The following is a 16,557-nucleotide window of genomic DNA, read 5'->3' as shown; positions in this document are numbered from 1 at the left end:
AGATAAAACAACAATGGGAAACGAATCTTCGACGAGTTACATGTCAAATGTATGAAATTGCTAGTCTAATCGGCAACTACCTATGGTTGAAGCCTGGGAAGTCTGTCTACGAGGAATCTGACAGAATTAGTAGTGATTTAGACATAGTCACTTTCAACTTGAACAGCCGCAATCCAACGCCGAATACAGGTGGGATCATTCAAATGGCTGCAACTTTATCGTTTTCGACATCCAAGCTAGTTCACTATTATACAGAGGTAAGCATTGCCGTACCAGTAAGATAAATTCCCATGCAGTTTCTTAACATAAGCCAGGACGAGAAGAACCATAATGAAGCACAAGTAACAGGGTTTTCGATTGATCTGTTTAAAGAAGCTATTGCAGTGATGCCAATCAATACCACTTATAAACTGGTTCCTTTCTACGGTTCTGATGATCAATTGTTTGAGACACTAGCTCGCAGGGTTAGTTTGTGACTTTGTTCCTTATATTTCCTACAAATTATCAAGCATCAGTTGACTTACTGAAATTTCCAAATCCTTATATTTCCTGATCCTGGTTGTTTCTTCAATCTATACACAAAGCTTTATTTCCATGATAACAACAAGCTCTGACGCCGAGTCATCATCTTGCTGGATATAGAAAATCTCAAGAAAGCAAATGCTATTGTAGGTTGTGATATGGAAGATTCAATTATGTTGCAGCATTTAGTAGAGGTCATTGGGTTCCGAAGGAACAATAATCCATTGATGATTATGCAAAGGCTCTATCAACTGGAAATATAAATGCTGCCTTCTTTTGGGCGCCTTATTCGAGTTTTTTCCTTGCAAAATACTGCAAAGGCTTCAGATCTTGGTGCACCAACCATACTAATCCCTCTATTTTGTACGCCACAAATTTTAAAATTGCTTTATACTTAAATGGAACTCCCAACCACTGTTTAATATAAGAGCATTGGCAAAGCCAGGGGCTGAGAGGGGCCTGATCCCCCTAAAATAAATTTTTTTCTATTTAGGCCATTTATAATTTATAAAATTTTAAATTAGTAATGGTAAAATTGTATTTTGACCCCCTAAATAATAAAAATTTAATTTAATTCTTTAAAAATTATAAAGATATAGACTATTAAAATAGTGAAATTACATTTTTAGTATTGTAAAAATATACAATTTAATTTCGGTCTCCTTAAAATAATTTTTTAACTTAGTCACTGGATAAGAGAGATCCTACCATCTCACCTAACTTATGTGGTTCAAGTTTACTCATTCTATCATGTACGAAATTTGCAATTGCAAAGTTGATCACGGTTGGGAGAGGATGATTCAAGGAATGTTGATGGGCAGAGGACTTTGGATAAGGTTGACTACTATGTTTTCTTGAAATCGGATGGGAAACCATATTCAACTTCAACTAGCAAGTATTAATTCCACTTCCCAAACATAAGTTACTGGCTCTTATCATTACTGATGCAAATGACGGTCATAGATGCAAAAATAGGATTAATATTTATTACATGTTATACATGAATATATACTTTATAAAATATTGTTTTTGCATGTATAAAATTCATGTACTCTTCATCTATAATTGTTTAATAGATTCTAATATTTGTGATGAATAATATGATTGAATATAAGCTACATATGCAATTCATGTTAAGTGGACATGCAATTTAATCTAAGTGAGTCCCATTTGTGTGTGTTTATTAGTTATAATTAGGTCTCTTTTATTCTTCATGCTATTGATAAGCTAAATGCTATGAGCGAATTTATAGAGTTTTTTGAAGAAGAAGTTATAAAATTGTTTATTGATAAGAGAAATAATTTCAACAAGCTTTCTTTTGATAATGAAATTATTTTTGCATTGATGATTAAACTAATGAATCAAAACCAATAGATTCCTATTGAGACTCTCAGTATATTAAATTTTTAAAATTTTATTTTGTGATATCTTTTATATAATTATATATTTAATTTTCATTTTAAAACTCTTTTTTGTTTTATTAAAAAATAGAATTATTATACATGCATTTAAAAATATAGAATTATAATATTTGGATTTAACCCAACTTGAGTAGGAATTTATTTTTGTCTTCACAACGCCATTGAGTTGTATTTAAATGAAAACCAGACATGCATTTTTTTATTATATTGTGTTTATTGTGATTAAAGACCTAATGGATACTAGTCAGTACTTATCGCAACGAGTAAACAGAACAATTTTGTTTTCTTATGTAGAACTAAGATAATCTGGTTTTATCATGTTATCACTAGCAATAGGAGAGAACCTTCATTGGTAGCAATGATACGAATGACGCTTCAGTCATGGCATGCGGCCGGCTTAGCAATTATTAACTCCATTATTGGGCGCTGATGACGTGTATATACTCATTTTTCCTCACAATTTCTAGGAGGTTCCCAAGTAATGCAAGTTCCGAAGGATAATTTATGGTGGACAGGGACATGAGAACACGCCTTGAAAGCCCTACCGTTGACCCGAAATGAGTACTTTTAGCTTAGCTTTCCCTGCAACTCAAACGAAAGAGAATTCAGTTTCAATTTTCTACACATTAGAGCCATGCAGGGGGCAACCTTTACCAAGCCTTTTTCTATTGTATTGCTATTATTACTATCATCAAAGTGTAGTGGGACAATAGATGAAGATGATCAAGAAGATGTAGAAGCTGATGTATTTACGCATTTTGTCTTCGCCAGAGATACACACCAAATCCAATTACAATTCAACCATTTGCATGGGGAAGTTAAACCCATAGATCTCGATGGTAACGTGATGTAATCTCCTTGTATCACGATCGATCGATTGATCGATATATAATTAAGTTAGAATAGATGTATGAATCTGACAAGAAGTAGCTGTTATTAATTTTGCAGATCATTATCAAAACTGTGTGGCCATAAAAAACCTGACTACGCACAGACACAGGTTACCAATTCTTTGTACTGTCACAAAATATGAAACTGCATTTTCTATGGAAGTAAATGAGTTTGCCAAGAGAACCAAGGCGACCGTACTTTGTGCTCTACCTGCAAGAGCTGAAGCAACAATGATAAATGAATCATCAACGAGTTACATGTCTCGTCATATGTATGAAATTGTTCGCGATATTGCTAGAGCAATCGGAGACTTCCCGTGGATGAAGATAAAACCTGGATTGACTAGGTACAAGTCCAATGGAATTAGTGATTTAGACATCGTCACTTTTAGCTTGAACAGCCGCCAACCACAAAATGCTAGTGGGATTGTTCAACTGGATGCAACTTTATCGTTTTTGGCATCTAAGCCGGTTCACTGTTATAACGAGTTAAGCATTGGTGTACCAGTAAGATCGATTCCCAGGCAGTTTATTAACATAAGCCATGACAAGAAGAACTACAAGGAAACACAAATAACAGGGTTTTGGGTAGATATTTTTAAAGAAGCTACTTCAATGATGTCAGTGGATAGTGTTAGAACAAAGTTAGCAGCAACAATATACAAACAACTATAAATTTGCTTAAGAACAAAAATGAAACCGAGAGCAAGAGAGAGTGAACTTGAGCACACACTTGGATGATAAAATCAGCAGCATTCATCATCTATATATTTTTTTTTTGAGAACTAAAATACAAAGTTTATAAGTCAAAATGACTATTACCTAATGAGCTAACTACTCCCACTAATCTACTAATACAAGATTGAATTACAAACACAAGTAAGCTGACATATCAGCTACTACATCAACTTCAAATCAAAAAACAAATCCTACTAACTTTGGCAACAAGTTGCAAAGTAACTAAACTAAGTTACATTGAAACAAAAAAGTCAAAATGAACTGAATTAGCTGCTGCCACCAATTCTGCTTCAAGTGCAGCTTGCTTTCAATCTTGCTGCTGGTTCTTTGTTGCAATGCAGGCCAAATCTCAACACTCCTCCTTGGACTGTATGCAACAAACACCAATAGATTTCCTTAAAGCTTCAAATCGTACAGTACCAAGTGGCTTTGTCAAAATGTCAGCCAACTGATCCTTTGAACAGCAATGCACTAAGCTAACTTCTCTGGAGTGCTCGGCTTCTCGAATAAAATGGAACTTGATTTTGAAATGCTTGGTCTTTCCATGAAAGACCGGATTCTTGGCTATTGCAACTGCCGATTGGTTGTCAACCAAGATCTCAGTAGCATCAAGTTGCTCTTCATTTAGATCACATAGCAACTTCCTAAGCCAAATGGCTTGATTTATCTTCTTCTTCTGCTGCTATATACTCGCTTCTGCAGTTGATTGAGCAACGATCATGTTGCTTCTTCGAACTCAACAGAACACACTTGAGCCAAGGGTATAAAAGTACCCCGACGTGCTCCTCATGTCATCGATGCAGCCAGCCCAATCACTATCCGAATAACCAACTAACTTCAACTGTTTTTCTTTCTTAAACAATACACCAAGCCTCAAGGTTCCCTTGATGTATCTCAACACTCTTTTAGCAGCTTTGAAATGCACCATATTCGAGCAATGCATGAATCTAGCCAATAAACTGACTGCATGCATCAAGTCTGGTCTAGTTGCTGTCAAATAGAGTAAACAGCCAATTACGCTCCTATACTCCCTTTCATCAACCTTTTCATAATCACTAATGCTTGAGAGCTTCTCACTTTGAGCCATAGGAGTGCTCACAGGCTTACAATTTTGCATGCCAAATTTATCTAGAATCTTCAAGGCAAATGCTTGCTAACTGATGAAAATCCCTCGATCGGATTGGTTTACTTCCATCCCAAGGAAGTAAGTCATAGTTCCCAAGTCAGTCATGTCGAATGCTTCTTGCATCTGTGCTTTAAACTCATCAATAATGACATCCTTGCTTCCAGTCACTAGCAAGTCATCAACATAAATCGAGACAATTAGCAATGTCTCCTCCTTTAACTTCTTCACAAAGAGGGTAGGCTCACTCAAGCTTTTCTCGAACCCGAGCCTCGACAGGTAAGTATCGATCCTGTCATACCAGGCTCTAGGTGCCTGCTTCAGCCCATACAAGGCTTTCTTAAGCCTATACACCTTATCTTCATGTCCTTGAACTTGAAAGCCATCAGGTTGCTCAACATAAATCTCTTCCTTGAGATAACCATTCAAGAAAGCTGACTTAACATCCAATTGATGGATCCTCCATTGCTTCTGTGCAGCTAAAGAAAGCAGAAGCTTGATGGTGTCAAGTCTTGCTCTGGGGCAAGGTTTCTTCAAAATCGATTCCATACTGCTGACTATACCCTTTGACCACCAGCCTTGCCTTGTGCTTGTTCAATGACCCATCAGCATTGAACTTTGCTCTAAAGACCCATCGAACACCAATAACCTTCTTCTTTTCTGGCCTCTTAACCAAATCCCAAGTCTGATTCTTTTGAATCATGTCCAATTCTGCCTCCATAGCTCTCTTCCAATTCATGTCCCTAGCTGCTTCCTCGTAGCTAGAAGGCTCCACAATGGCCACATTGCATCTCTGATAGACATCAGCAATGGATCTAGTACCTCTCACAGGAAGATCATCAACATTGCCACTGATAGGATCACTTTCAGCTAGTTCCAAGTTGCCTTCAGCTGAATCTTCTTCAAGCTGACATGCATTCGAACCATCCCAGTTCCAAGTCCTCTCTTCATCAAATCTGATGTCTCTACTCACCAATATCTTCCTTGTTGAAGGATCATAGACTCTATAACCTTTCTTGTTACTGCTATAGCCTACAAATATGCAAGGAACAGACCTCTTCTCGAGCTTGGTCCTTCTTTCAGCAGGTACAAGGACATAGCACAGACATCCAAAGATCTTCAAATGAGACACTGTTGGCTTAAGTCCATGCCATGCTTCGAAGGGTGTCTTGACTTTAACAGCATGTGTTGGAAGCTTGTTGAGCAAGTACACTGAGCTATTAACAGCCTCAGCCCAAAAAGAGTTGGGAAGCTTGCTTTGAAACAGCAAGCACCTAGCCATATCCATCACAGTTCTATTCTTCCTCTCACACACTCTATTTTGTTGAGGAGTGTAGACTGTGGTCAGCTGATGTTGGATCCCAGCCTGCTCACATAGCCTCTTGAATCTCTCAGACAAATACTCAGCCCCATTGTCTGTCCTTAATGTTTTGATCCTACATCCAACTTGGTTTTCAGCCAAAGCTTTGAACTTCGCAAATGCTTCAAACACATCAGACTTCTGTTTCAGGAAGAAAATCCAGCAAAATCTAGTCAGATCATCAATGAAAAGGACAAAGTACTTACTCCCATTCAATGAAGGAGTCTTCATCGGGCCACAAATGTCAGAATGCACTAGCTCATGCTTCTCTCGAGCTCTCCAGGCTTGATCGACAGGAAATGGCTTTCTTGCTTGCTTGCCAAGCTGACATACATCACAAACACCTTCTAATGGCTCAACCTTGGTCATATCCTTTGCCAAACCAAGTCTATGCAACAGATCGAGTGACTTGAAGTTAACATGGCCTAGCCTCTTGTGCCATAGACCAGCACTCTCACTCTGGCTCGAATAAGCCTTCTTCTCAAGTTGGCTAACATCCAACATGAAACATTTGTCAGCCATAGGAACTGTGGCAGTTTCTTGCCCAAGAAAATCCTTGATGACACAAGAACCATTCTTAAAAATCAATGAGTAGCCCTTCCCAACCAACTGACCAACACTTAACAAGTTCTGATCAATATCGGGCACATACAAAACATCTGAAATTAGCTTGTTACTCGAACTAGAGCTGATTAACACATCTCCCTTGCCTCTAGCTTCAATCAGGTTTCCATTCCCAATCCTGATCCTCGAGCTGAAACTCCTATCAAGTTCTTTAAACAGACTCACATCACCGCCATATGATGCGAGCGACCACTATCCACTAGCCAACTGCACTTGGCTCGCTTTCGTGGTTGTAAGGCAAGATGCATCAAGACATGCTCCTCCCGAGTGGAACATCTTCAACAACTCATGCTCGATCTTGTTGTGTTGGTACTTTGCCTTTATTCCCGCAAAGCTTCTCAACATGACCAAATTGTTTGCATTTCCAACATTGAACATCCGGTCTTCTCCAATGAACTTCTCCGAATGTGTGGTCCTCTTGCAGTGAGTGCATGGTGGGTAACTTCTCCGCTTGAATCTCTTCTCGACTTCTCCTTTTCTCAAGCCAAGGCTTTTTGCCTTCGACTTGAATTGGAGCTCTCTCGGCCTTTGCTTGGAAGGCCCCTCGAGTGCTCTTCTTGCCTATTGGCCCTCCTCTGCTCCAAGGCATAGAGTGAATTCACAAGCTCGGACAAAGAAATAGTGGTAAGGTCTCTCGAGTCCTCTAATGAGGAGATTTTGGACTCAAACCTTTACGGAAGGGTAGTAATCACCTTCTCAACAACCTGCTTTCAAAAAATCATCACCAAGCAATGACATCTTGTTGATGGTGGTCATAATTCGATCGAATATTGCTTGATAGACTCAACCTCCTTCATCTTGAGGTTCTCAAGTCTCTCCTCAAATTGATCAATCTGTTCTTTGGTCTTCTCGGACCCCATGAACTCTTCCTTCAACTTTGTCCCAAGCTTGCTTAGGTGAGTCACATGCCATAATGCGAGTGAAGATCACGTCGACACTCCATTTTGCAAACAGCCATAGTTTTTGGCTTCTTGGCGCCTCCTCAAGATGTTGCCTCATCCGAGCAATGGTGGGATTGGCTCTCAAGGGAGGTGGCTCGGCATCATTCTCCACTACACTTTACGGATCATGTGCACGAAGATAAGTCTTCATTTTTACCACCCAAATGTGGTAGTTCTCACCAGTGAAAACAGGTGGTGGAGGAGGTGTGAAGCTCATCCTACAGCAACAAGTTCAACAACTTCGGTTTCCTACTTTCTTAAGCTTAAAATCTCAAACAACAAACAACAAGAGAAGGCCCTCAAAGACTTAGGCTCTTGATACCATTTGTTAGAACAAAGTTAGCGACAACAATATACAAACAACTATAAATTTGCTTAAGAACAAAAATGAAACCGAGAGCAAGAGAGAGTGAACTTGAGCACACACTTGGATGATAAAATCAGCAGCATTCATCATCTATATTTTTTTTGAGAACTAAAATACAAAGTTTATAAGTCAAAATGACTATTACCTAATGAGCTAACTACTCCCACTAATCTACTAATACAAGATTGAATTACAAACACAAGTAAGCTGACATATCAGCTACTACATCAACTTTAAATCAAAAAACAAATCCTACTAACTTTGGCAACAAGTTGCAAAGTAACTAAACTAAGTTACATTGAAACAAAAAAGTCAAAATGAACTGAATTAGCTGCTGCCACCAATTCTGCTTCAAGTGCAGCTTGCTTTCAATCTTGCTGCTGGTTCTTTGTGGCAATGCAGGCCAAATCTCAACAGATAGACCTTATAATCTGGTTCCTTTCTACGGGTCTGATGATCAGCTGTTTAAGGAACTTGCTCGCAGGGTTAGTTTGTGACTTTGTTCTTTATATTTCCTACAAATCAAACATCAGTTAGACTGACTGAAATAATTTCCATACCTTTTTATGTATGATAAGACTTTTGATGCAGCCATTGGCTTAGCAGTAATGACCAAGGAACGATCCCAGGTTGTAGAATTCTCATATCCATATATTGAAGTAGGCCCGGTGGTAGTGATTAAGGAGAACCTTGAAATGAACCAATTTTTTTCATTCATGATCCCTTTCACCAACAAGATGTGGTTTACTTTGGCTGCTATCACGGTGTTCAATGCCTTTGTTATTCGATTAGTTGAATCTGGAGCTGGCCATGAATCTGTTGGAGCTATCTTCTGGATCCCTTTGGTGACCCTCTTCTATGGAGGGCATAGTAAGATTTATTTTAAAATCACGTATTTTACTTTATTCTTGAGCAGCATGTTCTATATGGATACCAGTTGCAATTACCACACTACATGATAGGATATACAAGCATCTTCAAGTAACCCTTGTACTGATAATTGGTCATATTGTAATGCAGAAGAATCACCGAGGAACAGCTTAACTAATTTTGTGCTGGCCCCATGGTTCATCCTGATCCTGGTTGTTTCTTCAACCTATACAGTAAGCTTTACTTCCATGATAACAAGCTTAGACACCGAGTCATCATCTTACTTAGATATAGAAATTCTCAAGAAAACAAATGCAACTGTGGGTTGTGATATGGAAGATTCAATTATGTTGCAGCATTTAGTGGAGGTCATTGGGTTCCAAACAAAGAATATCAAGCACATTGCTCAATCTTCATTTGATGATTATGCAAAGGCTCTATCAACTGGAAATATAAAGGCTGCATTCTTTTGGACGCCGTATGCCGAAGTTTTCCTTGCAAAATACTGCAAAGGTTTCAGAGCTTGGAGCCCAAGCCATGACCTACGCGGTTCTTTAATTGTAATATAAACGATGCTCGTTTTCCTAATTTGTTGTTCAAGCTTCGAGGAACATCTTTGACAATTTTCTTTTCTTGTATTACAGATCGTTCCGCAGGGTTCTTCTTTCGGTTCACATATGTCAGAGGCCATGGAGCTATTAATACGAAGTGGGAAACTCAAGCAAATGAAGGAAGACATGCTATCTCTTTTATATTGTTCGAGTTCAACTAATGATGGTACCATGAAACGAGGAATAGGACCTGGACCCTTCTCGGGTTTTTTTATTTTATCAGGCTCGGCGTCTGCAATTGCATTGGCGATCACGGTCATTCGACTATTGAGAAGACGTTGGGAGAGGCTGGTTCAAGGAATGTTGATGGGTAGAGAGCTTTGGGTGTGGCTGACTACTTTGTTTTCTCGAAACCAGAGGGGAAATAAGCTTCAGGTTCAACTAGCAAGGATTAGTTGAAAATGTTGGAAGTGTCGGAGATGATCAACAATTGATGGACAACAAGCTAGACCAGTATTGTATCTAAATGATAAGTATCTTGAAAGGTTGGTTCAAGGAATGTTGATGGGTAGAGGACTTTGGGTATGGCTGACTACTCTGTTTTCTCGAAACCAAAGGGGAAATCAGCTCCAAGTTCAACTAGCAAGGATTAGTTTCACTTCCCAAGCAGAACTTACCAGCTCCTAGTATCATGGGTGTAAATGGAGGTCGAAATGTATTCAGTTTCTTATATATATCATGCCGATGAAAACAATTATGTCAGAAATTTATAAGGAACGATCATAAAGAAAATATATATATATATATCTTTTCCATAATCTAAAATTTATATATATCGCCCCCCTTCATGTTGACGATTCCTTGGCTTGGATCCATAATCTAAATAGAAGGAATCTATTCGGTTCGATCTGGATATTATATTCTCGTCACTTAAAGAAGACCATCAAGTTACATCATCTAGTGATGAAAGCTTTTCAATTTGGGATTGGAAGAAAAGTGTAATAACCCAATTTGCGCGGGCCAGAATTACAAACAAACAAAAGGCCCAAATAGAATTAGATAAACAAAACCAAACAAATATACAGTGCAACTACAAGTCCATTTACAGGGTCTAAATACACTTGAATACACTATGGCACAAAAGAAATTAACCCTAACCCAAATACAAGCCCAATGGCCCAAAATGATTAGACATTTTCGGAAAAAAGAAACCTTAGAGGCTCCCATGTGCGCCGCTCCTCCTCGGGTGCACCGCCCGCCCCTCGTCTTGAGGTCCGTCTGCGGCCTTGCACTAAAGTGGAAGAATTTTTTCTCTATTGACTCTCCAAAGACCTACAAACAAGGACGACAGAAACAGAGAAATAGCAGAAGAAATAAAAAAGTAAACAGTAGCATACAAATCTTCTGTAATCGACTATAAAGCCAAAGAACCCATTGTATTTTACACACACAGAATATTAATCAAAAGAATTCATAAATCATAAAACAAGAAAGGGGTTTGAAATTTACCTTTTTTCTTCGCACCTCACCACCACCGGGGCTCCTCCTCTTCGAAAGCCATGAAACCCCTTTCGGGTTTCAGTTTGGGCTTCGTTCAAAAGGAATATAAGGGGTCGTAAGGCGAAAAGGGGGGGCGATGGCTACAATTTTCTTTCCTTTTTATATTATCGCCTCTAGATTCGAAATCTAAAATGGAAAATACGGAAAAAAAAGGGCCTTTCTTAAAACTCCAGCCACCGGAGGTGATGGCCGTCATCGCCGAAGACTGGTGGCCATGATGGACTGATGGACTGATGGCCAGATTTATGGCCTGGGAGGGGAGGGTGAGAGAAGCCTTGAGAGAATTTCCGAAAAATTTTAAGAAAATGTGGGGAGTGTTCATTTTTTTTTATTTTTTTATTTATATGTAGGTCTATATGGCGTCGTTTTGGACCCAAGTTTCAGTTGCCAAAACGACGCCGTTAGGCATTTGACCTGAATATCCCTTAAGATTCGAGTGTTTTAGCACGGAGGGGAAGTTTTCCATTTCGGTCCCTCCGCTTTCTAAAGGCTATTCAATCCGATCCCATTTTCATTTTTTCTTTTCAAATTTATCCACTTAATTTTATTGTTTTTTATTTTGGTCCTCCGACCATTTGACCTCTTGAAACGGTGCGTTTAGGGGAGGTGTCTGGGTATAATTTCCCGTTTAATCTCTGTCCTTTTTCGCGCATTCAGTTCTAGTCCTTTATTCTCTTTTATTTATTTTACAATTTATTCCCTTAAATCTCATTTCAATTTTGATTCAATCCTTACCTATTTATTTTTTATTGCTATTTAGACCTGAAAATTTCGTTTTAATTCAGATTTAATCCCTTATTCAATTAATTGCAACCTTCTCGTGGGATTTTTCTTTATTTTATTGTTATTTACTTATTCATTTACCTATTTATTATTGCGATTTCAGCTTTTCATGAATCTTTTCCTTTTATTAATATTGTCGTCTATTTATTTATTCATTTATTTATCATCATCTCGGCTTTTTTATCTTAAAATTTATATTGTTCATATTTATATTTTTGCTCTATTGCTATTATTATTTCAATTTATTTTATTTATTTGTTTATTTATTGTTTTTATTTTTTATATTATTGTTTTCATTATTTTTGATATTTTCATTACTTATTTTTATCATTATCGTGCATTTCCCATTTTACTTCATTTTTAAGATTGCCTTGTTTATTATTATTATTTTAAAAAATTACGATTTCATCACCAATATTATTGTTATTATTATTATAATTACATTTGTATTAATATAATTATAGTATTCCTCTACTTGTTTATCATCTTACTCATAACTATTATATATTATTTTATGTATCACCGCTATACATTAAGTTAGATATATCCCTCAATTAATGTATTGTATCTAAAAAACACACATCGTTTAAATATTACGCTTGTTATTATTTGAAAATTTTAAAATAAGGCAATGTTTTATGTTTGGAAACTCGAGAAAAGTCGTGTCCTAACTTACGGAGTTCCAATTTTTCTCGTTGGGTCTAAATAACCTAACATACTTTTAAAATTAAAACACATAAGATTTCAAATAAAAAATAAAGGCTAGCTTATTCTCAAACGGTTTAAGGTGTCGCGTCCTAACTTACGGGATGTAACATCTTGTTACCTCGAGACGAGAAGGTCTTTAACGTTTTTTTTCAATCTATTCGAGTAATTTTTAAGTAAAAATAACATAATACAAAGAGGGATCGTATTTTAAATTCTTTTTGAGTTCTCAACTTTCGACATTAAGACATTAATTAATTGATTAGGTACCAATTTTGGGTGTTACAAGGGTGGTAATCCTTTCTTGTACGTAACCGACTCCCGAACCCATTTTTTCCAAATTTCGTAGACCAAAAATCATTGTTTTAGTAAATCAAATCCTCTATTAAAACAAGCAAATTACGAGGTGACCCGATTACACTTCACAAAAACGATTGGTGGTGACTCTCATTTCTTTTCATTTTTAAACAAAAAGTCAACCTTTAAAAAAAAAAAAGATTTGGACAAAAGGGATTTGGAATTCGAAGATCTTCCCTCGAGTTAAAAAATTTCTATGGAGATCTTGTCACAACTCCAATCCTTCCCTCCAAAATCTCACTAAAAGACGATATGTGGTATCGTCTCTATGCTAGAGATGTGGTGAAGAGATCGAATCAATGGAACATGTTCTATTTTTCTGCCCATTTTGTATGACAGTTGGAAACTTTCTTCCTTTAGTTACTGTCTAAGGAAGGAAGGTTTCAGAGGGATGTTTAAATGGTGGACCGATATAGGCAGTATGACTAAAGGAGTAAAAGAACAGGTGGGATTAGTCGCCCATATTTGTTGGAACATATGGACGACCAGAAATCCACAAGAGATGCTTGTCGAGTAAATATAACAAATTTTTTTAAGGTTAAAATATGACATAATTCTCTATATTTTTTGAAAATTTAGAATTTAATCATTATATTTTTAATTCTAATTGCTAACATTTAAAAAAAATTCTTAAATTTAGCCTAATTGCAATATTATTTTTAAATATGTGGGTATCAAGTAAATTTTTTTTTATTTCAAAATGTCACACCAATAAATTTAATGGTTAAACTTGAATTGAGATTTAAATTTCAATTTTTTGAAAAATACAGGGATTTATAACTTATTTTCACCAATATATTCTGTTGTTATTGTGTTATCGGAAAATGAAGTTTACAGCCGACTTAGCCATTTATTTATTCCAATAATTGGGTGCTGCTGATGTGATTAAGTGCCCATTTTTCCACACTATATGGTCCTAACACAAACAATTACTAGGAGGTTTCCGAGTAACGCAAGTCTTTCCTACGGGTAATTTGTGGTGGACAGTGACATGCCGGTAAAGCCCTACCGTTGACCCAAAATGAGAAATTTTATCTTGCCTTTCCCTGCTGCTCAAACCAACGGAGACTATTCAGTTTCAATTTTCAAGGAGAAACAGAAGGATTTTCTAGTTATTAGAGGCATGTCTGTCAAGCTTTTGGCTTTTGTTTTGCTATTAATACTGTCATCAAATTGTAGTGGAATAAGAGACGGAAAAGATCAGAAAGATACGAAGGATGATTCACGTATGATGCGTTGTAACACAGCCACAGATGCACATCAAATCCAATTACAATTCCACCGTTCGCCTGGGAATGTTACACCCATAGATCTCGAGGGTAAAGTGTTATATAATATTTGCTTATGATCCAACTTTAATTATGTTAGAACTGATGATGTATGAATCTGACAAGAAAGAAGCTGTTGTTGATACTATTACAGATCATTATCAAAATTATGTGGCCATCAGAAATCTGACTTCACACAGGTTACCAATTCTATGTACCGTCACAAGTTATGAAAATGCATTCGTTGTGGAAATCAATACGTTTACCAAGAGAGCCAAGGCCAACGTACTTTGTGCGCTTCCTGCAAAAGATAAAGCAACAATGGGAAACGAATCTTCGACGAGTTACATGTCTCGTCATATGTACGAAATTGCTCGCGAAATTGCTAGTCTAATCGGCAACTACCTGTGGATGAAGCCTGAGACATCTGTCTACGAGGAATATGATAGAATTAGTGATTTAGACATAGTCACTTTCAACTTGAACAGCCGCAATCCAACGCCGAATACAGGTGGGATCATTCAAATGGCTGCAACTTTATCGTTTTCGACATCCAAGCCAGTTCACTATTATACAGAGATAAGCATTGCCGTACTAGTAAGATCAATTCCCATGCAGTTTCTTAACATAAGCCAGGACGAGAAGAACCATAATGAAGCACACATAACAGGGTTTTGGATTGATCTTTTTAAAGAAGCTATTGCAGTGATGCCAATCAATACCACTTATAAACTGGTTCCTTTCTACGGTTCTGATGATCAATTGTTTATGGCACTTGCTCGCAGGGTTAGTTTGTGACTTTGTTCCTTCTATTTCCTACAAATTATCAAACATCAGTTGACTGACCGAAATTTCCAAATGTTTTTTATGTATTGAAGACTTTTGACGCAGCCATTGGCTTAGCAGTAATGACCAAAAAAGGGTCCGAGCTCATAGAATTCTCATATCCGTATTTCGAAGTAGGCCCAATGCTAGTGATGAAGGAAAAACCTGAACCAAACCAAGTTTTTTCTTTCATGATGCCTTTCACCAATGAGATGTGGTGTACTTTGGCAGCTGTGACGATGTTCAATGCTTTTGTTATTTGGTTAGTTGAGTCTAGAACTGGTCATGAATCTGTTGGAGCTATCTTCTGGTTCCCTTTGGCGACCCTCTTCTATGGAGGGCATAGTAAGATTTATGTTAACTTCAAGCATTTCACCTTATTGTTGAGCATGTTCTATGTCGACAACATGAATATTTTGTAATGTAGGGGAATTACCGATGAACAACTTAACATATTTTGTGTCGGCCCCATGGTTGGTCTTGATCCTGGTTGTTTCTTCGACCCATACACAAAGCTTTACTTCCATGATAACAACAAGCTCAGACACCGAGTCAGCATCTTTATTAGATATAGAAGATCTCAAGAAAACAAATGCTATTGTGGGTTGTGACATGGAAGATTCAGTTATGTTGCAGTATTTAGTGGAGTGCATTGGGTTCCAAAGAAAGAACATCAAGCACATTGCTCAATCTTCAATCGATGATTATGCTAAAGCTCTATCAACTGGAAATATAAAGGCTTCTTGCAAAATACTGGAAAGGTTTCAGATCTTGGGTCCCCAACCGTAATCTGCATGGTTCTTCAGTTGTAATAAAAACCATACTGTTGGGTTTTTGACACACTTTAACCGGGTAAAGTAAGAATTTCAAACAGAGCACCGGCATCAACGTATTATACCCGGATAAAATATGAAGGAAAAATGCTTGGAGTTCAAGCTTTTAGCTACTGTCAAGAATGAAGAACAGAACTTAGAAGTTTTTAGAAGGCAAAGAAAGATGGAGCATATGGAAGAAAATCTGATAATTTTCATTCACTTGAAATATTGGCTTAAAGCCATTACATATACCAGTCATTGGCTGGTCAAAAGATCAACCAATTCATCACCTAAACACTACCTAACTCCACTTATTACATTGGAACTTACAAAACTAAACTTAAGTAAAGTTGGTCATCAGCTCTTACATCATCAAACTACATCAAATGTAGGCTTAAACTAAGTTCAAAACGAACTAGAACACATTTCATAGACTTGGTTACAAAAGAACCAAAACAAACAGATTCAGTTACACGTACTTTACCCAGGTAACTTATGTGTATGAATTCTTGCACATACTTTACCCGGATAACTTATGTGTATTTGTTCTTACATGCTTGAATCTGCATGGGCTGTATGGAGGCCAACTTTTCTGGTTCAAGATGCATACTTCACCCAGTAATAATACAACAGTTTGATCTCTTTTCTTCACAGCTGCATGCATGGCTCGGGCTGCTTTTTGACATGTTGGAAATTCACATGCTGCATGCAGGCCAATTTCCAACACATACTCTTCAATTTTAAGTCTATTAATCTATTGTTCGAGCTTTGAGGGATGTCTTTTGTTTATTTCTACAGATTTTTTCATGGGGTTCTCCTATTGTTTCCGATATGTCG

General features: G+C 37.3%; 4 protein-coding genes across 4 annotated transcripts; all 4 read left to right on the top strand.

The window, feature by feature from the left end:
- The first annotated feature begins 2,367 nt into the window (after positions 1-2,367).
- Positions 2,368-3,659, top strand: LOC128289433 (uncharacterized). Its single transcript, XM_053025286.1, has 2 exons — positions 2,368-2,782; positions 2,892-3,659. Exons 1-2 carry the CDS (start codon positions 2,578-2,580, stop codon positions 3,506-3,508), a joined length of 822 nt encoding a protein of 273 aa, XP_052881246.1. The 5' UTR covers positions 2,368-2,577; the 3' UTR covers positions 3,509-3,659.
- Positions 3,660-7,591: 3,932 nt separating this feature from the next.
- LOC108472200 (glutamate receptor 3.1-like) lies at positions 7,592-9,866 on the top strand. The gene is made up of 5 exons (XM_053025263.1): positions 7,592-7,709; positions 8,389-8,471; positions 8,565-8,856; positions 9,007-9,416; positions 9,501-9,866. The coding sequence occupies exons 1-5, from the start codon at positions 7,592-7,594 to the stop codon at positions 9,864-9,866; spliced, it is 1,269 nt and encodes a 422-aa protein (XP_052881223.1).
- A 3,833-nt stretch (positions 9,867-13,699) lies between these two features.
- LOC128289427 (uncharacterized) lies at positions 13,700-15,358 on the top strand. Its single transcript, XM_053025277.1, has 2 exons — positions 13,700-14,131; positions 14,235-15,358. Exons 1-2 carry the CDS (start codon positions 13,834-13,836, stop codon positions 14,876-14,878), a joined length of 942 nt encoding a protein of 313 aa, XP_052881237.1. The 5' UTR covers positions 13,700-13,833; the 3' UTR covers positions 14,879-15,358.
- Positions 14,989-15,694, top strand: LOC128289416 (glutamate receptor 3.5-like). The gene is made up of 2 exons (XM_053025262.1): positions 14,989-15,250; positions 15,333-15,694. Exons 1-2 carry the CDS (start codon positions 14,989-14,991, stop codon positions 15,692-15,694), a joined length of 624 nt encoding a protein of 207 aa, XP_052881222.1.
- The last annotated feature ends 863 nt before the right edge of the window (positions 15,695-16,557 follow it).

This window comes from Gossypium arboreum, chromosome 2, assembly GCF_025698485.1.
Source record: "Gossypium arboreum isolate Shixiya-1 chromosome 2, ASM2569848v2, whole genome shotgun sequence".
NCBI classification, from domain to species: Eukaryota; Viridiplantae; Streptophyta; class Magnoliopsida; order Malvales; family Malvaceae; genus Gossypium; species Gossypium arboreum.
The sequence above is the reverse complement of the archived record's forward strand: the minus strand, read 5'-3'. Positions and strand labels throughout refer to the sequence as shown.